Source organism: Callorhinchus milii, unplaced genomic scaffold (genome assembly GCF_018977255.1).
Source record: "Callorhinchus milii isolate IMCB2004 unplaced genomic scaffold, IMCB_Cmil_1.0 Scaffold24, whole genome shotgun sequence".
In the NCBI taxonomy this organism is placed as follows: Eukaryota; Metazoa; Chordata; class Chondrichthyes; order Chimaeriformes; family Callorhinchidae; genus Callorhinchus; species Callorhinchus milii.
This window is the reverse complement of record NW_024704765.1, coordinates 6,072,737-6,098,048: the sequence shown is the minus strand read 5'-3', so window position 1 is coordinate 6,098,048 and position 25,312 is coordinate 6,072,737. Positions and strand designations below refer to the sequence as shown.

The 25,312-nt window shown below is 49.3% G+C and overlaps 2 protein-coding genes across 3 annotated transcripts; one reads left to right on the top strand and one right to left on the bottom strand.

Moving 5' to 3' along the window:
• Positions 1 to 429: 429 nt before the first annotated feature.
• szrd1 (SUZ RNA binding domain containing 1) lies at positions 430 to 13,121 on the bottom strand. 2 transcript variants are annotated; one of them, XM_042343587.1, is made up of 4 exons: positions 13,029 to 13,121; positions 9,582 to 9,631; positions 8,736 to 8,987; positions 430 to 7,009 (listed from the first exon to the last, which is right to left on the bottom strand). In XM_042343587.1, exons 1-4 carry the CDS (start codon positions 13,077 to 13,079, stop codon positions 6,907 to 6,909), a joined length of 456 nt encoding a protein of 151 aa, XP_042199521.1. In that variant the 5' UTR covers positions 13,080 to 13,121; the 3' UTR covers positions 430 to 6,906. The 2 variants fall into 2 exon arrangements, with proteins under 2 accessions (XP_042199521.1, XP_042199522.1); XM_042343588.1 differs by lacking the exon at positions 13,029 to 13,121 and adding an exon at positions 12,306 to 12,422.
• Positions 13,122 to 13,603: 482 nt separating this feature from the next.
• On the top strand, positions 13,604 to 25,115 carry zbtb17 (zinc finger and BTB domain containing 17). Its single transcript, XM_042343736.1, has 15 exons — positions 13,604 to 13,648; positions 17,004 to 17,210; positions 17,418 to 17,612; positions 18,011 to 18,238; positions 18,499 to 18,618; positions 19,005 to 19,297; positions 19,533 to 19,675; positions 20,480 to 20,780; positions 20,922 to 21,009; positions 21,329 to 21,445; positions 22,127 to 22,247; positions 22,938 to 23,068; positions 23,366 to 23,599; positions 23,730 to 23,819; positions 24,095 to 25,115. The coding sequence occupies exons 2-15, from the start codon at positions 17,006 to 17,008 to the stop codon at positions 24,370 to 24,372; spliced, it is 2,544 nt and encodes an 847-aa protein (XP_042199670.1). The 5' UTR covers positions 13,604 to 13,648; positions 17,004 to 17,005; the 3' UTR covers positions 24,373 to 25,115.
• The last annotated feature ends 197 nt before the right edge of the window (positions 25,116 to 25,312 follow it).

Here is a 25,312-nt window from a genome sequence, read left to right as displayed (position 1 = left end):
GGGTGCGTTGCAGAGTTTTCTTGTTGTTTAAAGCCTCACTGAACAAGTTAAGCAGGATAGCTGTTAATCCACAATAAACATGGACAGATGGGACAGAATAATTAGGTTGCTGCATGCCCTTAAATGGTTGGAGAAACAGCCCAATTGCAGAGATTCTCAAGATGGGAAGAGATTAAAAAAAAGGGAATTTGGAGAAAGAGGTCTTGTTCATCCATCGTTTCTCTTTCAAAACTATTCAGCCAACTTTCAGCCTCCTCCACCTTGCTGACATTCTAAATTTCCAAGTGTACGACTCCCAATCTTTTCTTCCAAAAGAACATTCGACTTGACAGTTCACAACAAGGTTTTTGTTGGCTTAAATGCTTCCTTCAAAAAAAAAAAATCGAGCAAAACACATCAGGTCTCACGTGAAAAAACAAAACCAAACTGTCGACGCCAAACTTATAAAATTTTACTCAAAATATAGTTAACTCTGCCAGTCAATTATAAACAGAAGTACAGATCATGCTCAGCCTTGGAGAGCCTTGGGGTTCCCTTTTCTGAGCGCTGGAACAAGATGTGGTTTCAAAAGAGTTTTGAACACTGCTTCAGGATTAGTTTTAAAAGAAAACAAAGAAAAGCAGTAGCATCCTTTTGTTGAAAGAGGTTACACAAGCTATCAAGACACTTAAAAACATTTCTCAGCTTTCTCGTGAATATAAAAGGATTAGAAATTTTTAATCAGAAATGGCAGATGGAACACTGAACCCTACAAGTTACAGGTTATGGAAACATGACCAACATATGAACACAGAATACAGTGATGAACGAGATTTCCGTTACTACCCGCTAAACACGATCGAGAATTTAGGTTTGCTTATATTGAGCTAACGTGATTGGTAACTTGCATCTGTTTACATCACCAACCAAATAGAACAAGACAATCTTATCACTTCCAGGGGGTGAGGAAGAAAGGACAAGGCATACAACTTCTAGTGATGAAACCTGCATTTCAAAAGCAGTCTTTATGAAGAGGAATTTTTTCCTTGGAGGTGAAGGAAGGGGGAAAATGGGGGCAATGAACAGAAAACCACATACAAACAAGCTTTGCACCTAAACAAACTACTTTACCCAAAACAAGTTTCTAGAGAAAGATTTTCTCCTCGACTCTCCCCCCACAAACTCACATGACAAATGGCAACAATAAGCGTAAGGCATTTCAGTTTAGAGCTCAAAACCACTCTAATCTCTCCACTGTGCAATTTTGCTTTCTCTCCAAATGCAATGTGCAGGCTCTATGCCAGTCTGTGTCCATATCAACTACTGTCTCTGCTCCCTGAGGAGATCAGTAGTGAAAAGCACACATCTGCATCCAGTAAGTCATTGGATCCTCAAAGCTCTCTAGGGTTCACAGATTTGTGTGCTAACAGGATTCTGGGTGGATGGGTGCAAGCTATAGCATCGACTGGGATTTGTGGCTCCAGCTATTTACTTGGTGCTTGTTTTTTCAACTTGAAAGGGCAGGTGACTGAGGGAACCCAGTGAGGTTTGATGTCAGAACCCTGTGCTTCCCAAAAAAACAATTAGGGCTCTCAAAACATGGAAGGCTGAAAATGCATTTTAATAAACACGTTCAGTAAGTGAGAGGGAAGAAATGGATTTGTACTGGTAAAGTGAAGAAACCCATTTAAAGCAAAAAAAAAGGAAAATTCCTTAACATATCTATCAAATCAGTAACAGAGCAGTTAACACATATCCTCGTTTTCATTCATATGTAAAAACATGAAGGAATAAGGGGAAAGATGCGGAAAGTGAGATTTAAAAGAAGAAATAACAGCTAACAGACACGATGGGCTAAATGGCCTCCTCTGTGCTGGAAATACGCATGTGATTCGAGGATTTGAGAGGGACCTGTGTGCCAATTTTGAATTTGTAAAAAAAAAAAGTTGCCGCACTTTCTTGCGTTAGGGAACCCAGTATTTAAAGGGACAGATGATCAAACCGAAAGCAGATGGTTTCACGTGTTTATTCACAGAAACTAACAGACATTATGATTGCACTAAGATAGCAGCATAAACCTGAACACAGGAGGCATTTGTACATTAGAGACTGAATGAAACCCAAGTTGTGGGAAAAGTAGTGTCCCCACCATTTGTAGCAAACCAGTTGTGAACCTTCTATTATCCCCCCACCCCACTTTCATTTATTTCTCTGCTCTTTCCTACTGTAATTGGTCAGGATGGTACAGTCCAGCCATTTCTATTATGGTGACTTTGTGTAACTGAAGTTGATTCAACAGGAGGTTCTGTGAGTGGTGTGGGACTTGCTGGCAAGTTTCCTGCAGATAAAGAGTGGCAACAGCCCCCACCACCCTCTCCCCCACATACACACAGAAGAAGCACAATCAGACTGAGACCCCAACCCCCTAACACCTTGCAGTGCAAGAGTCCTGTGTTTTAGTGTTGATGCTGTTTCCTACAGAGCAGAGTACAACAGCCATCTGCAGTGTAAAAGGAAACATTCAAAACATTTGTTGGTGAACTGCATAAACCATAATTCCATATTCAATAGGATATTTTAACATTGTGCAAATTGCAGAATCAAGACTGGTTTAATAAGCTGCAAACCCAATATAACAGCTAGCATTTGGCTGGTAAGTATTGTGCACTGAAAAGGGAAATGGTAATCTTACCAGCTGCTACTTCAGATCTTACATTCAGAATCGGCAGCCCAGGCAGGTCATGTTGGGCTCCAGAACTCAGAGGCCAAATTCCAGGTTCCACAAAAAGGTCCCATGAAAGTGTAGCAGAAAAGCATAAGTGTGCTCATCAACCAGAGTAGTTGATGTGTTGAGAAGGGTTTGGGCTGGACTGTCCCTGACTCCTCTAACTATTACTAATTACAGTGGCCTAATATTGATGAGATTGGGGGGGTGAGAGATTGAAATTAATGTTGAATTACATACAAATTCAGTCTTAGAAACTAAGGCCTTTCTCAGCTAACATGGATAAGGCACCCACTCCTTCACTTGTCCAGCAGGATACTCCTGTAACACGTTAAAGCGAGTTGACAGAGAATAAAATAAACATGTTTGGGAGTTACCAGCCTGCAGTCTAATCTAGGGTTCTTCTGAAGTTTTACTGAAAGCGCGAGGTTGTTTATAAATGTCCTCTGAAGCTCAAGATGGTCAATGATCTGCAAGTGCAGCTTCTGGTGTACAGTTCAATGGTTTTGTTCACACATTCATTCAGGTGCAGCATAATGATGACCAGAAAGGCATTCGGTCTCTTTTATGATTTTACTTTCACAAAGTTTGCAATGGATCACAGAGAAATTCAATCACACTCCCCGTTACGTAGCCAATAAATGGACCGTTTCCTCTAATTCCGATCTGGATCCAGTCTGAAACTCCACAGCTTTTTCAACATTAACTTAGGGGGCTATTAGCTGATTGCCACCGTTTGCCAAACCTTCCCAAAATTGAGCTAACTACTGTTACCCAGTAACTACACACACACACGGAGCACTAGAAGACAAGATCATTACAATTTCCTTCTTCCAAAGAAACAGGCAATTATATCCAAGCCACAAAACCTAGCAACCGAGAGATATAACTAGTCCAGAACTGCACCTACAGTACAATTGCGCTTGCAGTGCACATTACATGATATTCTAGTGTATTCAATGGCCCATATTCTGTGTCTGCAGTTGCTATCTAGGTTTTGCCAGTGTTAAAATGCAGATAAATGGGTACAGTGGTCAACATCTCCAGTCTCAATGCAATCTCTGCATTCTTGCTCACAAAGACTCCTTTAGACATTTTCTACTCGATTTCATTGAATCTATAGCATTCCAAAGTTTTTGAAACATTTCTCCCATCAAAAATCCTCAGGTCCAAGAGACTCCATGGTCCTCGCGCAAACACACACAAACACTTGAACTTCATACAATGCATAACATGCCAGGGCTAATGTTCTGCTGTGATCTAACTTGTAAAATCATCACTTCTTTTGGCTTACTGTTAGACAGAAGGGTTTTGAAGTTAATACCAGCAATAGAGATGCGCTTGGGGGAAAAAAAACTAGCCACCTGGTTGCAATCTGACAGGTAATTATAAAACTGCATTACTGGTTCAATTAAATGAACTAGATCTCTATGTACATAAATATACAGTTTCCCTTTCTCTTTTGTAAAGACATAAATTCCCCCACCTCCAATTTTTTTATACAGTATAACTGGTTTCTCCCAAAATGTTTTCCCCTTAACTCCTTCCTCTACTTGTGAAGACTTTCACTCAAAAAGCTGAGGCCATCAATCCTCAAGAACCCTTCCCATGTGGTCATTTTTGATGAACAATCCTGAACAGGAGACGCTGGGGAAGAGATTCCAGCTGAATGCAATCCTGCCCTCACCCCAATGCCACCTCTCGCAGTGGTCATTACACATTGATTGGGAGCAGGCAATTCAGCCTCTTTTCCTTCCCTAGGACTGAGGCCAACCACAGCAGCCTCCAGCTTGGCTGACTTAGCAGAGACGAGGGTCTGTGTAACTGGGACCATTCCAGTCTGTGTGGCTGAGTACCTGGGAGTGCATTAAAGCATTTATACACCGAGCCAACCACTTAGTATTGAAGAACAATTTTTTTTTTTTGAAAGAAAGAAACTCTCAACCGATTATTTTCATGGTGGAAGTTCAAAGACAATTTGAGATCAGGTTCAGTCAGCAAAGCAACCGTCATGACAGGCATGGAGGAAGCATCTCAATAGCCAACTGACCCAATAGCAAATCAGTGGGAAGTTATGCAAGTTTTTTTTATATAATAAAACGGTAATTTTTTTGTAAGCGAATTCTATTTGGCGTTAGCTTAAGTCTTACAACAGCTGCTAGATGAGCGCCTTAAATTGCTTGTTAAAGGTTAAAATACTAAAGAACTCTTCGATGCGGACAATCTCGCGGGCCTCATCACAACCACTGCTAATAGCGTTTGAATCCAGTTCGCGTCAATCACAACACTTGTCACGGCACAAAGTCAAAACGAACCGGATGGCTTGTGTGTTTCGAGGCTATGCCAGCAGCTGGTTAGGGGCACAGAGGCTAGTTGTTTCCACCACCTCCCCCCACCCCCTCAAGCACTGGTCGAAGTGTACCGAGCTTCAATCTTTTTTAAAAAAAGGAAATTCATACCTTTGTTCGCAGGCAGACACATAAAAACATACATGTACACAGACACGTATACATGCGCACGGGTACGCACGCACACACACACAGACACGAGAGACAGATGACTGCTTCAGCTTACGTGTGTGAGCAGCATACACACACACAAAAAGGAAATTACAGACATGCCCTTTAATTAATGATGGACCGAAAAAGGTTTGTTTTTGAAATTCTAGAAAACAAAGGCATCGCCTTGAAAAATAGAGTATGTACTAGCGATGGGCGACGCCTTGCTCCAGCAGTTTACGAGGATAAAGAATCCACATTTCTAAAAGTACTTGCAGGCCATCAAGTGAGCAGAAGGGGAAACATTATAAAAGAACAAAATGCTGGCTTTCGAATGGCTAGTCTCGACCCTTTCAGCGTCTCGAGACGACCTAGAATCTAACAGAAATACTTCTTAATTTACATTTATTTCCTATCCTCTCCTGCCTCACACTTCCTTCCCTCCACATCCCCCTATCCCCCGCCCCCCTTCTCGCCACCATCAGAGTGCACATCCATGCAATAGGGGGCGAGGACCCAGCTGCAAGCCCTACCGGCTTCTGTCGGCAATGCTGCTCTGCATATACCCAGCTGAGGGAGGTGTTAACGTGGGAAAGGGCTTTGGCCAATTCCTCCGTAGAAAGAATAACCCTCCACCTGGGCGGGAAGCACCCATCCAGCACATTGTTAAGTCAAAACCCAACCGGGCGCCACAAAGCGTGGCTAGTGGATTGGAGCCTAAGGCAGTGGTGGGGCCGCATCTCTCACAGCCACAGCAATGTGCAACGATCACCTCAATGCCACCCTAATCTGCCCGATATATATTTTCTCTCTCTCACTGCTTTATCAGTTTTGGATAAAACAACATTCTGGTCATCTGCAGCTATGCAGCCACTTCAGGCCGGTGAGATAAGTCACATTCATGGCCACCGGCAGAATTTTATTGTTCCACTTCCTCAATTCTGCCCACGCAGGGCCAGATTGCCATTGACTAACAAGCACGAGGATGGTAGCCTTAGAGGAACCAGCTGCACAACAGACCACTGGCACCACTGACGTGCCTCTCCCAGTCTGGGGTGCTACACAGCCCACGTCTACTGTCCGCATTTCTCTCCTAGAGCTTTTTTGTTCCGCTCTGTTACTCCAGTCAGGTGTTTTTTTGTGGGGGAAAAATTACTTGAAATAGAAATAATAAATAGCTAAAGACAAGCCAAACGTAAGATGGGCGCATTTCTGGAGGTTTTGCTGTATGTCACAGAACAAGAGGATTATTCTAAAGTTTACGATCTGCGGGAATAGACTGAATGGGAAAGAACCCGAATAAACCTGTGAAGTGTGGCATGAGGAGAGAAGAGCACCCATCACTGATACATAGTCATAATCTCTTCTGAAATTAAAAGACAAACTACTGAACATTCTCGAACAGTATTATTGCTGGAGCGAATTTCTGCTTAAGAAATGGCACACAATAGATTCTTGGCCAGTCTGATAGCAGGAAACCTTCCCCCTTCACGGTTTCCTCGGAGAGCTCACAGCAGTGGGCCAATCACAGTGGGCGGAGCAGGGGGGGTCACAGTGCGCAGCAAGGGTCACAGTGAGCGGAGCAAAGGGGATCACAGTGCAAGAGAAGCAGCTCAGTTCCTCTGCTCGAGTCCGTTATCTCTGTCCAACACTGCGCGCTCGGTCACGGAGAGTTCTGTTCTACAAAGCGCGCTCACTGCCCGTTTATCTGCGCTGCTTGAAGCCTTGTGTACCATCGGGGCCCAGGGGTTGCCGGATGATCCCGCTCTGCTGCTTGCTCTCCTCCAACTGTGTGATCCTGGCTGGCCTGCAAAATAATAATAATAATAATAATAATCCGTGCATTTGGTGCAGCGCCTTATCACGTCTGCGGGACGTCTCAAAGCCCTTCACAGGATACACTGTAAAGTGCAGTGACTGCGTGCTTTGTGCGCGAAACACGGCAAACAATTCCGCAAACAGTCGTGGATTGAGTGACCAAATTATTATTAATTTATTTATTTAAAATACAGGAGCGATTGAAGCCCATTCTGTGTTGGGACCTATTTCCCTCTTTCACTGTCACCTTTGAAAACAAAGGCAGCAAAGCGACTCTCAGGGTCTGTGAAATGTTAAGTTATCCTAAAGAACTCGGGGAATGGATTTTGAAAGCTATGATCCAGACATTTCAGGAGTCAAGGTGACGCCAAAAAAAAGGGCTCAAAACTAGACAGTTTTGTCAATATTATCACACACATTGATGCAGCGGTTATGAAAATCTCCCTCCCTCGCTCCCCAAATGCTTTTAGCACATTTTGTCAATCGAAGGAGATGATTAAATATATTTTGTAAGTGTGCAGTAATATAGCTGGTATTTTAACCTGCACTTCCAACCTTTTCCATAGTTTTGAATTGGAAAGCCAACTGCTCTTAGGCCTCCCGTTGTACTTGGATAAGTCTCAACATATTCCCCATCATTTGATCAAAAAAGGAGAGCACCTACTGGACTTCCCAACTCTTCCCTCCACAAACTGCAGATTATTCAGAACCCTGCAGCTCATGTCCTTTCCCGCACCAGGCTCCGGGAACCTATCACCCCCGTTCTTGCCCAGCTTCAATGGCTCCCCGTTCCTCAGGGAATTGAGTACAAAACTCTCGTTCTTACTTTCAAGGCCTTCCACGGTCTTGCTCCCCCACTACCTCCCTGACCTCATAACCCCATATCAGCCTGTCTGCTCAGCTGACACCAGCTGCTTCAGGTCCCCCGCACTTCCCGCCCCACCATTGATAGTCGGGCATTCAGCATCTCTGTCCCCACACTCTGGAACTCTATCCCACAATCCCTCCAGCTCACTCCCTCTCTTGCCTCCTTCAAGTCTTGTCTGAAGACCTTCCTCTTCGATCGTGCCTTCAGCCACCCTCTCACCCCCACCCTCTGCCCCTTCTGACCCCAACTCAGGTCCAAAACCTGATTTTCCAGCACCCTGGGACGTCTTTCCGACGTGAAGGGAGCTGCACAGGTGTAATTTGTTGTTGTAGAGGACACGAGCCTCCACCAACTCTTTTGTTAACTTGAGACACTAATTTTATCTCTAGGATTAGTATAGTTGGCCAGGCCAGCAGGAGAAACTCCTTTCTCTTTACAGATTGTGTTGTGAGATCTTTAACATCCATCAGAAAACAGGCAGATTGGGATCTCAGGTCATCGCTTGAACCAAACAACAGAACCTCTGATAATACAGGATGACCAACAAGATGCAATACCATTACAATGTCTAATAAGGCTTAAAGAAATTTTTTTTTTAGATAATAGGTTAAATATCATAACTTTTTGGTCACCCTCTATAAACAACCTGTTTCCAGGACTCTGCCAATGCCAAAACGTGGCCACGGACTTCATCTCACCTGGGTACCCCACTTTAAAAGAGTTTCCCCAAATCATTGGCCTCAACTCATTACCAAGACCAGTCCTTGAGATGGACCACGACACTGATTGATCAGGATGTTATTTGAATTGGCTCTCGGGTATCAGGGCTTTAGTCACTTATGTTTACCTCTCTGCGGTGCTTTTATCTTCTTCTTCTTCGGGACTCGCACTCCCCAGGATCCGTTTCCTCGCCTCAGCGTATTCCGCTTCTCTCTGGGCCAGAGATTTGACATGTGGTGGCGGCCGGTTGGCAGAGTGCGGCGTACTGATCACACCGTTGCTCGTGGGTCTCTTTAAAATGCGGATCTGTGGAGCGCAGGGCGTCGGGTGCGAGTCGTCCTGAATGACGATAGGAACCTTGGGCCCCAGTTTCGATTTTCTTCGTAAAACGAAAGTGCATCAAATAATTGACAATTGGATTCACTTCATGGACACAAGGTCAACAACAACTTGCATTTATAATAATGCCCTTGACATAGGGCAATGTCTCAAGAGCTAATATACAGGGGGTGGGGTTGGATGCTGAGCGGGAAAGGAGGATAGTTAGTAAGGATCAAGTGAGGTTAAAAAGAGTTTGGTCTCAAACTCTTTAATTCAAATTAGACAGATTAAAAGCATTTGCCCACCCCCCACCCACCGAAACCCCCTATAGCACCGGGCAGGTGCTCAGCGTTATTTTGCCCAGCTGTCTACTCTTTAATGGAACATCAGACAATGAAGACTGGCAAGCTCCTCCAAGATGAACTTGAAAGTAGCTTACCAGCCTGCATGGTCTAGATCTTCCAACCTTTCAAGTGAATCACGTCAGATTGAACTATGTGGATCCAGCAGATAAGACACCACAAAGCTCAGTCAGGATGCTCAATCACACTATCTGCCAGGAATCTAGCATCAGCATTCCTCTGCCTGCTGACCGGCGCTGGGAAGTTGAGACGCAGTTTTAGTGACATTCCAAAGCAATGCCGGTCCTTACTTTTCCTTCTGTTGAATCTTTAATTTCGCTTCCAGCCTTCGATCAATTTCCTGCAAGAAAGATACAAATACACATTTTATTACAGATGTAAATACACATTTTATAATACACTGTAAGCACTCATACTCAACAACACGTCAAATGTCCGGCCTGGGATGAGCTCAACTCTGTCCAATAATCAAGCAACTGCATTAATCAGATTTGAAATAGCTAAAAAATCTAGGTAACTCGAACCTCAATACAACAGTGTTAGAAAAATATAACAGCTGCATGAAAAATCAATTGCCCCAAATGAAGCCAGTTGGAAGAATTGGGATGTTGGCAGCACCATCTTATTTCCACCCATCATTCTGAGCCAGTACAATACAGCACAGTCCATCTTCATTCAGTCCTGTAGTTGCAAATATTGGCAATCAGACAAAATTACCTTAATGAAAACCTGTTTTACCACAGAAAATAAAAAAAGTAATGGGAGTGGTGAGAAGGTAACTCCCATTGGGCTGGTTGAAGGGCAGTGAAGCTTGTGAAGAGGCAGTGAACCTTCTTTTAAAAAGCAAACGTTCATCTCAAAGTGGATTTAATTTCTACATCAGAAGTTGGACTGTGATCAAATCACCTCAATAGTCAACAGTAAAATGGGGCCATTCCTGGTGTTGAACTGGCTTCAAGCGGTCATGCCAGACAGCTCAAAGTTCTTTTGATGGTTGACAGACCTCTCTGGCTCTTCAGCGAGATTGGAATTGTCCTCTTCCCTGTCAGTCAAAGCACCAACAAGTAGGCCTATCCTACCTGGATTACTATATTTAAGCTCATCAGTCAGTGCTTTGCATGGATGGGAGCCATACAGACTTAATCTTGTAGAAACTTAGAACCCATCCTGGACTTGATGTCTGACAATCAATCGATCGAACCAGCACACGCAGCAAAAGAGGCGCCCCGAGAGCACATGCTTAAATAAAAAAATTAAATTCCTAGGTGTTGGCTGAGTATCCTGGACTGGAACAACTTCAATTGCATTACTGGCCTGAGACCAAGCCAATCGAACGCGTGAGCGACAATCACAGGTCGCTGTTCTATGTGCGGGACAGGAAATGACGAACCATTAAACCACTTCTTAGCTTAATGCAAGTAAAATGCTCAGGATAATAAAGGCACAGTTATAAAGCATGAAGTAACCTTAAACTGCTCAGGCCTGCAGGATGACACAACACAGAAATCTAACACACAAAGTGGTGGGTGAAAACTATCAGCTAAACTTGCCACAAAGTGTCTGAAGATCAATTGATAGCTCATCTGTTATCTATTGGCGAGAGTGTGCACAGCACAAGAGGCTTAGAGTCTTGCCCACAAAAAGCTAAAAAAAAACTACCACAGAATTTAGAAAGTACTCTCCACAGAAGGGTATCGACCACTTTTACCTTCCGTTTCTAGAGATCCGAAGCCATGACACAATGCTTACACACAGCCTCCTGAGCTAACCTACGGCAAATTACATTCCCGTACGTGCAAAACAGCTTCCGAATATCGATGTTCTCACGTAGACAACCATTAGAATTTAGAGTGTGCGCCTTTCACACCAGGACGTGTCAAAGCAATTCACAGGGTCTACTGTATCGTGCAGTGACTGTGGATTTGTGGGCAACCCATTTGCAAAACAGCTATGTCTGTCATTTAGAAAAAAAAACTTTCTGTCCTTTTCTGCATTGGGGTTCCGCAGGGGGAAAAATTGCAAAAATGTTTTTTAAAAAAAATGCGTGATTTCTAAAGAGTGTCCCAACTACAAAGTACCTGGATAGGTTTTAATCAATACCTCAAATCATCAGCTTGTCTCCTTTTTGTTATTGGTAATAGACTTAAATATCATTAAATGGCACAACTTACATAAGTATGAAATATTTTTCATTCACAAAGCACAGAAACTTACATATACATTTAAACACACAAGAGAAATGACATAGCTCTCCAAACAGCAAGTTTGCCACTTTGACTTTAATATGCAACTGATCCATGGTTTCAAAGCTTTTCCTGACCCTCTCCCTCTTCATTCGATGTTCGTACAACCGAAGGATAGGGTCTTCTTTGAATACGGATTATTTTTTTTCAAATAAAGCCACACTTCCTTTGCTACGCTTCTTCCATTGCCACAATCCTACCGCCTTGAAAAAAACATTGCCAACCATTTACAACATTTAAATTACAGCTACACTGGAGGTGGAGAGCTTTCCAGAAAATTGGCCTCAAGCCCAGGAAAGTGTTGACTTAAAGCGACCAGGCCAGAAAGTCGCACTGGATTCTTGCTTTGCTTTTTTATACACATATATATACTACACACACACACACACGTATATATATATATATATATATAAATGTGACATAATAAATACCAACTGAATTGTAAATTGTGCCCCAATTGATATTTGAACCTGCTGCCTCGTGTTTGGGGGCTTTTTTTAAAAAATATATATATTTTAAAAAAAAGAAAGAAGCAACGCACGAACAACTTTGGCGTGGGAGGTGAGCGAGGCCAGGAATGTCCGGCCACCTGATGAAACAAACGCCCAATCATCCCAAACGGAGTGGAAAATAATAATTTTGTTTCCTTTCCTCCCCCCCCACCAAAAACACACACACACACACACACACACACAGCCCAGGACAGGAACTTGGCGAACTGAGGCAGGGCTTCTTTCGGCTTGTGCATCCCAGTGCAGTGGGATACATTACCTCCATCTCTCTGGAATCCGCACCACTCGTTGCCAATACCTTTTCTGGTCACGCTATTGACTTTATTTCTGTCAGTCACAGCCACAGCCACCACCGTCTGTGTGCGTGTGTGTGTCTGTCTGTCTCTGTGTGTGTGTGTGTGTGTCTGTCTGTGTGTGTGTCTGTCTGTCTGTGTGTCTGTCTGTCTGTCTCTGTGTGTGTGTGTGTGTGTCTGTCTGTGTGTGTGTCTGTCTGTCTGTGTGTCTGTCTGTGTGTGTGTGTGTACTACATGTGGCTATTCCATGCTGTCGCTGTTCATCTCAATAAATGAGGGGCTGTTGCAGCTTCTCCTGGTCACCCCCCACACCCCATCCCCTCCCCCCGCTGAGTCCCAAGGTCCCACTCCATTTTCCCCGGCCATCTTCCTTCCTCCCCCCCAACCCAAACCACACCACACTTGTGGCCGAGGCGACGCGCAGTCGGACCCCTTTAACTGTTGCACACACACACACACTCACTCTCCCTCCCTCCCTCTCCCTCTCAGGCCGTGTAAAGAGCTGAGAGGGGAACCCCTTCGAGCTGCTGTAATGGACCCGAGTGGGGGAGGAGGGGGTCGCGGTGCGGGGGGAGAGAGAAGGGGGAAGGGGGTCGCGGTGCGGGGCCTTAGGCCGCTTGCGGTACAGTGCAGCCCGGCCTCCTGGCGGTAGCGCTCTCCCGCCCGCCCGCGCCGCCTCGGCTCCTTACCCCACTGTCGGCCGCTTCCTCCCAGTTATCCGCGATTTCCTCATCTTCCATCTTAGCTGCTCGCACACTCTCCCCCCCCACCCCCAACCCCCGCCCGCCAGCCCCGGGGCGACCTCGCCTCCCGCTCCCGCCCTCCTCCTCCGCCGCCGCCGCCTCCTCCCTCCCTCCCGCCGCCGCCGCCGCTGCTGCTGGTAGTACTGGCGGCGCTGCGCACGCGCCAACTCCCGCGCGCGTATGGGCAGCGCGCATGCGCCCCTCTCCCCCCCCCCCCCGCGCGACCTCTCCCCCCCCCCCCCCCGACGGCCGCGGCGCGCGTGCGCACCTCGCGGCTGGGCGGGCGCCCAGGCCCCGGCCGCGGCATAGCCATAGCAATCGATCCGAGAGCGCCTGGGCAAGATGGCGGCGGCGGAGGCGGCGGCGGCGGCGGCTGGGCCCAGCTAAGCCCGAAGCAGCGGCTCGGCGAGCGGCAGCCAACCTCGATAGCAGAGCGCCCCCCCTCCCCCCACACACACACACACCCCTTCTTCCCCTCCCCTCAGGTGAGGCCGTCAAGCCGGACAACACCCCCCCCCACCCCACCACCACCAGCACCAGCCCCGCGCTCGGAGGGGGACCGGGAGGTGAGAGCTGTGTTAGTGTGTGTGTGTGGGGGGTGTGGGGAGGGGGTGTGTGTGGGGGGGGGGGTGTGAGGGGGGGGTTGGGCCGCTCCGGTGGGGATGGCAGACCGGGGCGCGCGCGCGCGCTGTCAGGGCTCAGGGCTCGCAGGGCCGCGCGCCCCGGGCTCCGGCCGCCATGACCGGGAGCTGAGGGCCGAGCCCCCGCCCGCCAGGCGCGCTCAAACAATACCCCGATCGATAGATACAGAGGGGGTGAATGGAGCACAGAGACACCAATACACACTGATCGATAGGCACAGAGTGACTTACACACTGCGCCCGGCGCGGGGGTGGGGGGAGGGGGGAGTGATGCCCCTCTCCCCCCACACACACACACACACACACACACACAGCGGGTGAGGGTGGTGAGGGGGGGTCTGAGCAGAGAGTCACAAACACCCACCCATCTGCGGGGCTGTTACTGCAGACCCCCAGGGGAGCAGCCAGGAGCAGAGCGCAGCAGGAACACGGGACGGGGGGTCAGAGGAACACGGGACGGGGGGGGTCAGAGGAACACGGGACGGGGGGGGGGTCAGAGGAACACGGGACGGGGGTCAGAGGAACACGGGACGGGGGGTCAGAGCAACACGGGACGGGGGGGTCAGAGGAACACGGGACGGGGGGTCAGAGGAACACGGGACGGGGGGGGGTCAGAGGAACACGGGACGGGGGTCAGAGGAACACGGGACGGGGGGTCAGAGGAACACGGGACGGGGGGGGTCAGAGGAACACGGGACGGGGGGGGGTCAGAGGAACACGGGACGGGGGGTCAGAGGAACACGGGACGGGGGGTCAGAGCAACACGGGACGGGGGGGTCAGAGGAACACGGGACGGGGGGGTCAGAGGAACACGGGACGGGGGGGGTCAGAGGAACACGGGACGGGGGGTCAGAGGTACACGAGTCGCGGGGGGGGTCAGAGGAACACGGGACGGGGGGTCAGAGGAACACGGGACGGGGGGGGTCAGAGGAACACGGGACGGGGGGTCAGAGGAACACGGGACGGGGGGGTCAGAGGAACACGGGACGGGGGGGGGGTCAGAGGAACACGGTACGGGGGGGTCAGAGGAACACGGGACGGGGGGTCAGAGGAACACGGGACGGGGGGGGGGGTCAGAGGAACACGGGACGGGGGGGTGGGAGGAACACGGGATCACAGTACAGGACACAGGGGCAACAGCTTAGTGATGCACCAAACACACGGCCAGGTTCGAAGCCGGGCCCAACGCTCTGAAGGAGTGCCTCGGAGATTGTTTCACTGCTGCTCAGGAAGATAGATGTTCAGGAGGTTGTTTGTGGGACGTTGCGGAGCTCAAATTGGCACCTGCGTATATATTTATACCCAAAGTATACACACACGCACTGTCACAGGATTTACAGTGAATCCCATGAAAAGCGTTTGAGATGATGATGATAATAATAATCCTCGCGTTTGATATAGCGCTTTTCACGTCTTCTCGACGTCCCAAAGCGCTTCACAGAATAGACTGTAAAGTGAATTGACTATATTTGTGGGCGAACGCGGCAGCCAATTGCGCACAGCAATGTCCCACAAACAGTCGTGGATTGAAAATGACTAATTTATTATTGTTTTGTTTGTTGGAGGGGATTATTATTAGGCTCTGTGTGGAGTAAGGAAACTTGCCCGGGGTTTCACCCTGGCTAAGGGCAATATCAGATGCAAGGCTTATTGCATTGCTGTTGTTATGCTAAGAATCCCTGCATTTTCATAGTACATTATCATGTGAAAAGTTGCAAAGTGGTTCACAAGTATTTACCGTTCAGTTTAGTGCCGTTTTAGAACACAAGTGCAGGGTCGTATGATCTTTAACGTCCATTGGTTAAACCAGCGTTCCATCTGCCAGTTCTCGGGAGCATGTCACAGATCTCATGACACAATTGGAAAAGAGGACAGATTATCTCAGTATCCTACCCAACAATCCTCCAGATTAATCAGTCATTCACCTCATGCTTATTTCTTAGGATCTTGCTGTATTCTGCCACATTTGCTCACCAAGACGTTCACTGCACTTGCAAAAGAATTACTTTGAGACACAAGAGTGTGTTGAGGTGTTTGGGAATTATAGGTGCAATAAAAATACTTTAACTAATACTAAACGTAATCAAGCAAAACCTCAATTTTCACCCATCTCCGCAATGCAACCCTGGTCTGATAACAACAACAATTTGTGCTTATATTGCGCCCTTCACGCAGGGTGGCATCCCTGAGTACCCTCCACAACACTTCTCCCTCTCTCCCTGTCTACCTGCCTTTGGTGGCCATTGACCAAGAATTTGACAGAGATCTTTAGCTAACCAAAATGTTCACTTTTCTTTGAAGTGTAAATATTTCTTCTTCCAGCAGAGCTGCTTTCCATGATTATATACACAAGGGGACACCATTGTCCCACTGGAATCCCCAGCTGCTGTCAGGCAGGGGAACACAACAGGCTAAAGTTAGTTCAGCTTGCGGAGTTGTTTCATAGCAAACACAGGTACTGACAGGAGATTCTGAGGCATTGCAACTTGTCATCCCGAGAGATATACTATTATGATCTATCCTGTAATCTGTAACTTGCGTGTTAGTACTTCTGTGTACAGGACTGTGGAGTCCTGTAGCTCAGTGGTTAGAGCACTCGCTTTGCAAGCGAGAGACCTGAGTTCAATTCCAGGCAGAGGGCGAAACCTTGGGCAAGTTTCCTTACTCCACACAGAGCCTAATAATAATCCCTCCAAAAAACCAAAAACAATAATTAAATTGGTCATTTTCAATCTACGACTGTTTGTGGGACATTGCTGTGCGCAATTGGCTGCCGCGTTCGCGCACAAATATACAGTCAGTTCACTTTACAGTGTGTTCTGTGAAGCGCTTTGGGACGTCCTCCCGACGTGAAAAGCGCTATATCAAATGCAAGGATTATTATTATTATTATTACTTCCATATGTGAATTGGGGTGGCGAGCCAAGCTTGACTCAATTTGCAGTGCATGCCTCGTGCTGGCTAATCCGTTGTGGGAAACGATGGAGAATGGTCAACGGCAGCTTCACAGCAATAGACAAAGACAGGAGATTGCATTTTCATAGTAGCTCACAGCGCATTGCAAAGTCCCACAAACAGCCGTGAGGCGATGAGCAAAAACGGCTGCACCAAACAATGCGCAGAAATTCTCATTTCCTTTTGAAACCATTTCATGGGATCTTCAACAATAAGTGTGGTGGGTTTCAAGGCTGAAAGCACTGAGAAATGTGGCCCTACATGAGATGTTGCACAGTCATGGCTGTGCGACTGTGGCTCAATGGCTTCTCGCTTCCCCCTCCAGGGATGGACTTCCCGCAGCACAGCCGGCAAGTACTGGAGCAGCTGAACCAGCAGCGACACCTGGGGCTGCTCTGTGACTGCACCTTCGTGGTGGACGGCATCGACTTCAAGGCCCACAAGGCAGTTCTGGCTGCGTGCAGCGAGTATTTCCGAACCTTGTTCCTGGACCAGAAAGACGTCGTTCATCTGGACATCAGCAATGCGGCCGGTGAGTCAGTGCCTTCTTACTTGGAAACCGGTTTCCACAGGACTCAAAGAGTACCGAGATTCCAATTGAGATTGAATTACCACATTGAAATGTCTCAAAAGAGTTTCACAGGTAAATACTATTGAGTGCAGTGACTGTCTCTCTCTTATTCTGTCTGTCAAGTGCAGTGACTTACTGACTGACTGACTCTCTGTCTCTGTCTCTCAGGCCTGGGCCAGGTGTTGGAGTTCATGTACACGGCCAAACTGAACCTGACCTCAGAGAATGTGCTGGATGTGCAGGCGGTGGCTGGCTTCCTGCAGATGCATGACATTGTGAAGGCCTGCGAGACATTCATCGATAGTAAACCCTGCACTTTACCAACACCCGTCAACAAGGAGGAGCCACCCCCGCCAAACACTGGTATGTGTGAGTGAAAGTGAGGTTCACAAGAAGCTTTGTGTTTGGATCTCTGTTCCTTCTATTATTCCAGAGACCTGGGGATAGAAATGATTAAATAGCAGAAAGTGTGCTGTGAGGAGCAGGGCACAAAGAAGTTGACCATTGGGCGGGACGTGGAGACTGGCCAAAATCTGTCTGTAGTTACTGTGTCCTTCGGCTGTCAATCATGCAGTTTTATAGCTGGGATTTCCTACAAGAGAGAAGGGGATAAAGGGATACAGGGCAGGGGAGTGGGAGGTGGTGTGGAGTATTAACGGCAGCACCAACCAAGATCATGGCTGTTTCATTGTGGTTATCGTTCCTGAAGAGCTTTAAAATGCCTTGACATTCTAGTTCCCTATTCTTTGCGCCTGTCTCAGACGCAGGCGCCGAGTCTCAGAGTAAGGAGGAGAAGGAGGAAAGTAAGCTGCCATCAGAACAGCCTGAGAAAGAGGAGTTGGACGGAGGAGGAGAAGGAGCAGGAGGCGGAGCAGGAGGAGGGGGGGGAGAGGGGAAAGGAGACTTGAAGGACGAAGGAGGAGTGGAGTCGGAAGATGATGAAGCGGCAATGGAGTTTGAAGACGATGAAGACGAAGATTACAAACCAGGTCAGCGTTTGCTCTTCAGTTTGTATCGCCAGCGACTTGCTATCTCACGCTTTTCCTTACGGGTTGCCCACGTTCTTTAAGCTCTGTCTGGTTGCGAAGTGGCTGGCGGGAGCATTAGGACAGGAGCCTATTGCCAGGCCCAGGTCTCAACAATGAGGCACAAACTGAACATGTAGGAGGGTGCCTCGGGGGGACCCTGTGTGAGGGACGCTATATAAATGCAAGTTGTTGTTGCATCCTCCCTGGTCGTGTTTCTCCAGGAGACAGTGTGAAAGACGCGATCTCGAAGACCTACGGCAAACGACGCCACATCCCTGCCAGGAAAAGCACGTTGAGCGACGCCAAAGACAGCAACGACGTGTCAGAGAATCTCAATCAAGGTAGCCTGACAGCTGTGATTAGTCGCTATATATTCGAGGGCTGGACGAGTCAGTCACAGGCTTGTTGCGTATTATTCCCAAGAAAAGCTGGGAGTGGGGGAAGGAGGGAGAAGGCCGGTGTGTGGAGAGACATGTAGATATAAAGAATACCGTTTCAGTAATATCTGATAATATCATGGTTTGGTCTCTCTTTAATCGACAGAGAAGATTAAGGGGTAATCTAATCGACAACAGCTGGGGATAGAGGATGCAACACAAACACACACACATCTGGTGTGTTAAATATCACGTGGGTTTTGGTCACGTTAACTTAACCCCAATATAGTTGAAAAAAGAATCACGTTCCCCAAAACCCAGAGTTTGACGTTTGGTTCTCACCTCCACAGCCACAGAGGAAAGCGAGTCCAAGAAGGAGCCTGAGGCAGATCCCAGTGACGGCAGCGAGGAAGATGAAGAGGAAGAGGAAGATGAGGAGGAGGAGGACGGGGAGCGGCCGCGGCGGATCCGCAGGGACAGCCTTACTCGGTCTGAGGACAGCGAGAAGCAAGACCCGGCCACGGAGTCCGATGCCGCGCTGGACGATCAGGACGGGGTCCACGACACCAGGCGGAGACGTTTCGGCCCCTACATCGACCGCACCGAGTCCAGGCCGTATGGATCCATCACGCACAAGTGCGAGGTAACGTCTCAACACAACGCGTTGAATTCCACCAGATGGTTTCCTTCCGCGGTCCCTTCAAGCGGAAGATGATTATTATTACCTGAGGGCGGCTGTACACTGTACCCCAGCAGCTCAGTGCTTTTGGAAGAAGAAAGGGGTGGGGGTGGAAATTGTCTTGAGTTGTTCCGCGTGGCTTTGCTCGCTGTCTCTCGCCGTTCTCAGCGATTGCCTGTGTGTGTGTGCTTCGTCACAGGATTGCGGGAAGGAGTTCACTCACACGGGGAATTACAAGCGGCACGTGCGGATACACACGGGGGAGAAACCCTTTTCCTGTCGGGAATGTAACAAAGCCTTCTCCGACCCCGCGGCCTGCAAAGCGCACGAGAAGACCCACAGGTACAGCACTTCTCCCGGTCGATCCCCTGGCCCTTTAGAAGCGGGGGAAAGCCTGTGATTAGCGAACGGTTTCCAAACACAGTCAAACCTGTTCTTCAGCAAACTCTCAGGGGACTGGGCCGTATACTGTATACAGGGGTGGCCAAAAAGTCGCGATAACTTCCCGATCATCTGAAAACAAACAGAAATATCGTCATTTCTTTAAAGACTTTTATTGCACATTGTAGAAGGGTATCGGGACTTTTCGGTCACCCTGCACAGGGCTGTCTTTATATTTACCACCTCGGCCACCGGAGGGATCCCCTGAGCTGACGTTTTAAAGGACCGGCTACTGATCGAAGCCCAAACGATTGCGTGAGAGCGATTGCAGGGATCAGAGCCCCGTTTCTGATGTCTTCCCGGGAAGCGGAGCTCCCCGCATTACCTGCGCTATTGCTGTGCTGGCCAGAGCTTCGGGACGTCCTCCCGACGTGAAAGGCGGTCTCTGTAAATGTAATTTTGTTTTTGTTGTAACTTATACAACTCTTGAGTTTACATTTGTACTTCCTACTGACCTTTCACATCGGGAGGACGGCCGTCTCAAAACTGCTTAAATGCCGTAGATCATCAACAAATAATAAGTCTTGCCTTGGACATAGCGCCTTCTCTTGTCGCCGAGACTGAGATCTGGGTGGTGGGGGGAGGAGGGAGGAGGTTGCCGAGTGTGGCTGAGTACAGGACCTGCCCTGCATGAGGGGCACGATATAACTACAAGTTGTTGTTGGGTTCCTGCTGTGATTATCGCTGCTCCCCCACCCCCAACAGCCCAGTGAAGCCGCACTCCTGTGAGGAGTGCGGGAAGAGCTACCGGCTGATCAGTTTGCTGAACCTGCACAAGAAGCGGCACACGGGCGAAGCCAAGTACAGCTGCGATGACTGCGGGAAGATGTTCACCACGTCCGGCAACCTGAAGCGTCATCAGCTGGTGCACAGCGGCGAGAAGCCGTACCAGTGTGACTACTGCACTCGTTCATTCTCCGATCCCACCGCCAAGATGCGGCACCTGGAGACGCACGACGCCGACAAAGTCCACAAGTGCCCGCACTGCGAGAAGCGGTTCAACCAGGTAGGAAATGGCACCTCTCGTCCCTGAGCTGAGCTGAGCCGCGCTTGCCTGGCTTGGAAACGTGCTTCCCACAAGCAGAGGCCGGTCGGTGCACTTTGCGCTCGTCCGCCTGCTAACGCACGTGGTGTTTATGTCCTGTAGCTGGGGAACCTGAAGGCCCACCTCAAGATCCACATCATCGACGGACCCCTGAAGTGCAGGGAATGCGGGAAGCAATTCACCACCTCAGGTGAGGATGGACCGTGTCATCACCTCGGTCACAAGCGGGTTGTTACTGCTACAATAACACCGGGGGGGGGGCGCCAACGGAGATCAGAGTCGTCCGAAGCTGATAGGAATTCCTGACGCAGCTCCCTAGCTTACAAGGTGTCAGCTGTGAGGGTCCTGGAGGAAGAGCAGGAAAGGGTTGATTTTAAAGGATCTGGCACAGAAAGGGGTTGGGGGTGTGGGGGATGGGGTGGCGGGAAGAGTCTATTTTAACACCTCCGGATTATTATTATTATTAACTCTGTGAAGTTGACCTGAATCTGCTGTGACATGTTTTACAGGGAATCTGAAACGTCACCTGCGGATTCACAGCGGGGAGAAGCCCTACGTGTGCCCACACTGCCAGCGAGCGTTCTCCGACCCCGGAGCCTTGCAGCGGCACGTCCGCATTCACACAGGTAGCAGCCAAGGCCTGGCTCCTCCTCTCTCTCTCCCCCTCACTGACCCCCTACCCCAAGTGACAAAACACCCACTACGCCCCGAAACTCTTCCTCTATCCCTCCCTCCACCATGATCCCTGCTTCCTGATCTTCAGGTCGCTCTTGAAGACCTTACTCTTCGACCAGTGCCTACGGTCACCTCCACTCTCCCCCCAACCCCCCGGCTCGATATTGCGCTCTGCCACTGACAAGTGCTCTGGGACGCTCCCCTACGTGAGGGGAGTAAATGCAAGCTGTTGTTGTTGAAACAAGGCCCCAGGGAGCCCTGGTGTAATATGTGATCCCCCCACCTCCCACCTTCCAGATTCCGAAAACTAAGGTGTTGTTTACCTTTACCATCACCACTCCTCGAGTTCCCTCCCTCTCTCCCTGGCGAAGTGCGTGCCAGGAGCCGTTACATCGAAACGGGGGAATTCAGGCACCAGAAATCGCACACAAGCCCAACAGCAGCTCCTGTAACGGTGCATAGTTCCACGTGGCAGTAGGTGTGTAGGACAGACAGTGGTGGGGGGGGGGTTCTTCCTTGTACTTGGGGTGAATGACGACGCCGCATGGTGATTGAAAGGCCAGACACCCTGTCTTTCTCTTCTCTTTCTCTCTCCAGCTGCTCCGTGCTCACTAACGCACGCTGTCTTGCAGGTGAGAAGCCCTGTATCTGCATCATCTGTGGGAAAAGCTTTACTCAGGCCAGCTCGCTCATTGCACATGTGCGGCAGCACACAGGAGAGAAACCGTACGTCTGTGATCGCTGCGGGAAACGGTGAGTTCAGCCTTTGCTCAAACCCTCGAGGGGAACCTTCGTCAGCTTTATGTTTTCCAAATACGGTCCTCATTTTCCTTTTGCTCAGACGGGTGTCTGAAACACATAGACACCCATCACCAAGGCTTCAGAGCCCCCAAACCAAGCTGAGGATCCAGGCCTTCCACCTGCACACCGAAATCCCAGAGATACATTGTTCAAATGGGATGCGTGTTTTCTCTCTCTCTCTGCTGGAGAGACGCCTCTTGTTTGCCTCATTCTGGAAGGTATCAGGCGCAGGTTGGCAAGAGCCAAGGCTTGGGGACCCGAGATGTTGCGTTGATAAAACCTCAAAGGCAAAATAGGGAGAGACTCAGTTCTTATACAGTCAGCAACTAATAGCCACTGACCCTGTGCAAAACAAAGATCTTTATCATATACCAAAACCCAAGCAACTCAGGTAAACGTTCGTGGACGAGAACAGGCTCGAGCACATGTAATCAGAAGCAGCAGCCCCCTCTCCCACTTGGATGATAACTGTGATGGAGTCAAAGAGAGGCGATCCAAAGGTGCTCAACATTTCCAGAAGGAGGGTGGAACTGAACCTCGAGGAGAATTGAGGGCGCAAGTCCCAAGTCTGTCACTGTGGGAGGGCGAGGCTTGGAGGCTGCCATCCTACTCACTTGGCTCTGGCTTGTTCTCTCTTCTCAGGTTCACTCAGTCCAGTCAGTTAGCCAACCACATCCGGCACCACGACAACATCCGACCGCATCAGTGTCACATCTGCAACAAAGCCTTTGTCAACGCCGGAGACCTGGCCAAACACGTCATCATTCACACCGGTGAGCAGCGAGCAGTACCGGCCTGCGTCTCCTCTCCCCCCTCCCTCGCACACACTCGGCCTCGGGCCTGGGGGGGCTGGGTGGGAGGGGACAGGGGTGTTGAAAGAGAGGAGGGAGCGTTGACGTTAGAGCTGCAGAATCAAACACAGTCATTACATCTGATCCTCATACGGAGCCTGTTGTGCAGATCACGTATTGAGCGCTCCCCATTTAAATTAGCGCCTCGGGACGCCCTCCCGACGTGAGAGGCGCTAGACAGTTAGTCATTGGTTATCGTCGTGTGATTTCTGCACGAAGGTGAAAAGCCCTATCTCTGCGACACGTGTGGCCGGGGCTTCAACCGTGTGGACAATCTGCGCTCGCACGTCAAAACCGTGCACCAGGGGAAAACCGTCCTCAAAAAGCTCAAAGGCAAAGATGACGATGATGAGGAAGAGGAAGAGGAGAGGAACGTGGTCACCGTGACGACCGACACCATGGTTACTCTAGCCGCGGAGGCATTGGCTGCGACTGCGGTCACCCAGCTGACAGGTGCGTCACTCTGCGGCTGTGGGTGGCTCTGGGTGTACACCGGGTGCGGGGTTCTATTCGTCAGTGGGTGAACCGGAGTGAGTTGGCTGCACGGTGTTAACGGCTGATTTCGTTGTGTTTGGCTGCACAGTGGTGCCTGTGGCGACAGCAGTGACTGCGGACGAGACGGAGGTGCTGAAGGCAGAGATCACAAAGGCCGTGGAACAGGTTCAGGAAGCAGGTGACTGGGTTTGAAAGCAATACTCTATCCCACTTTTTTGCCAAACTGTCCTGTTTTTGCGTGAGCATTAAAAATGCACGGTCTCGGGCATTACGGAACAGAAGACCTTTTAGCCCGTCAACCCTGTGCTATGTCCCAGTGCCTTGGGACTTCCCCCTCCCACACCACGTGGAAGGCGCTAATACAAATGTAGTCTGTTGCTGTATTTGGGGTGGTGTTTTGTGGCCGAGCGTGGCAGGCTATTACATTTCTAACGTGCATGTTTCTCTGCTCAGATCCCAACGCGCACATCCTATACGCCTGCGACTCCTGTGGGGAGAAGTTCCTGGACGCCAACAGCCTGGCTCAGCACGTGCGGATTCACACAGCTCAGGCCCTGGTTATGTTTCAGGCGGACACAGACTTTTACCAGCAATACAGCAACGGCACTTGGCAGGCAGAGCATGTCATCCAGCCAGCGGAGCTGCTCTTTCGGACACGCGACGGAGCCGAGCTCCAGCCCAACGGAGCCGAGCAGACTCCGGTCCTGAGCTGCCAGAACCCCTCGCAGTGAGGGCCACGCCCAGTCGCACAGACGTCGCTTCAGCGACGTTGGGATAAAAGCCGCGGCCTCTGGCCCTCAGCGAAGGCGAAGGATTCTACACCACCCGGAGGAAAGGCGAGAGCTCTTTCCGTGTAGATCGTCACATTGTGAGACCGAGGTGAATGTGCTGAGAACGGCTGAGGATTCAGGCCCAAAGGCCTCTGTTAAAGGCAGGATCTCAGTGAACTCATGGTACTCTGCGGTGGTTGCAAGGAGATACTCTGCTTGCTGCACTCTCGTCCCCTCCCTCCCTCCCACGGTTACTCAGCATGGTCAGATTGAGTGGCTGCAGCACCCCAGGAATTAAACCCATTACTGCCAACCTGAGGAGCAAGCAGCATGCACACGCTCCCAGTCAGTCTGAATGCAAACACGTTGGAATCAAGACCGGGTGGAAGTCTGATGGGTTGCCTCGGCTTCCCCCATTACGGTTCCTCTCTGCTCAGCGAGCTAGTAATAAGGACAAGTGGCAGCTTATTCTCCCTTCAACGCAACACTGGCAACTACTGAGAACAGGGAACCTGCTGAGCACATACATACAGAGGCCAGGACTCCACTGCCAGTCAGTGCAGGACTCGGAAACACAAAGTCCTTCAGGAGCATTTCAGTACAATTGGATCTGGATTGTACCTTCCCCCCACCCCACCCCCCTCCTCAAGTTGGAATATGTCCTGTTAATTATTTATAATAAGAAAATAAATGATGGTTGATTTTAGCAGTGCTGCTACGGTAGACTGAATCTTGCATTTTAAATATAATTAAGCACTTGGCTCCACAGCTTGATTTGCTAAGGGTTCGGGTGTTAGACTTGCTGGCTGTGTCCCGCCATGTTCATATTGATTTGAGTCTTGGTTTTTTTTTTGGCAGCTGAGTTCTATGGTCTTTCAACAGGATGCGAAAGACCAGAGAG

Excerpts from the sequence above, each read along its gene's own strand:
- szrd1 (XM_042343587.1), bottom strand. The coding sequence starts at position 13,079 with ATGGAAGATGAGGAAATCGCGGATAACTGGGAGGAAGCGGCCGACAGT. Across the intron at positions 8,988-9,581 it reads AAGATTCAACAGAAGGAAAA|AAAATCGAAACTGGGGCCCA; the intron begins GTAAGGACCGGC and ends CGTTTTACGAAG. Across the intron at positions 7,010-8,735 it reads GATAAAAGCACCGCAGAGAG|GCCAGCCAGGATCACACAGT; the intron begins GTAAACATAAGT and ends ATTATTTTGCAG.
- zbtb17 (XM_042343736.1), top strand. The coding sequence starts at position 17,006 with ATGGACTTCCCGCAGCACAGCCGGCAAGTACTGGAGCAGCTGAACCAG. Across the intron at positions 18,619-19,004 it reads GTCAGAGAATCTCAATCAAG|CCACAGAGGAAAGCGAGTCC; the intron begins GTAGCCTGACAG and ends TCACCTCCACAG. Across the intron at positions 23,820-24,094 it reads GGAACAGGTTCAGGAAGCAG|ATCCCAACGCGCACATCCTA; the intron begins GTGACTGGGTTT and ends TTCTCTGCTCAG.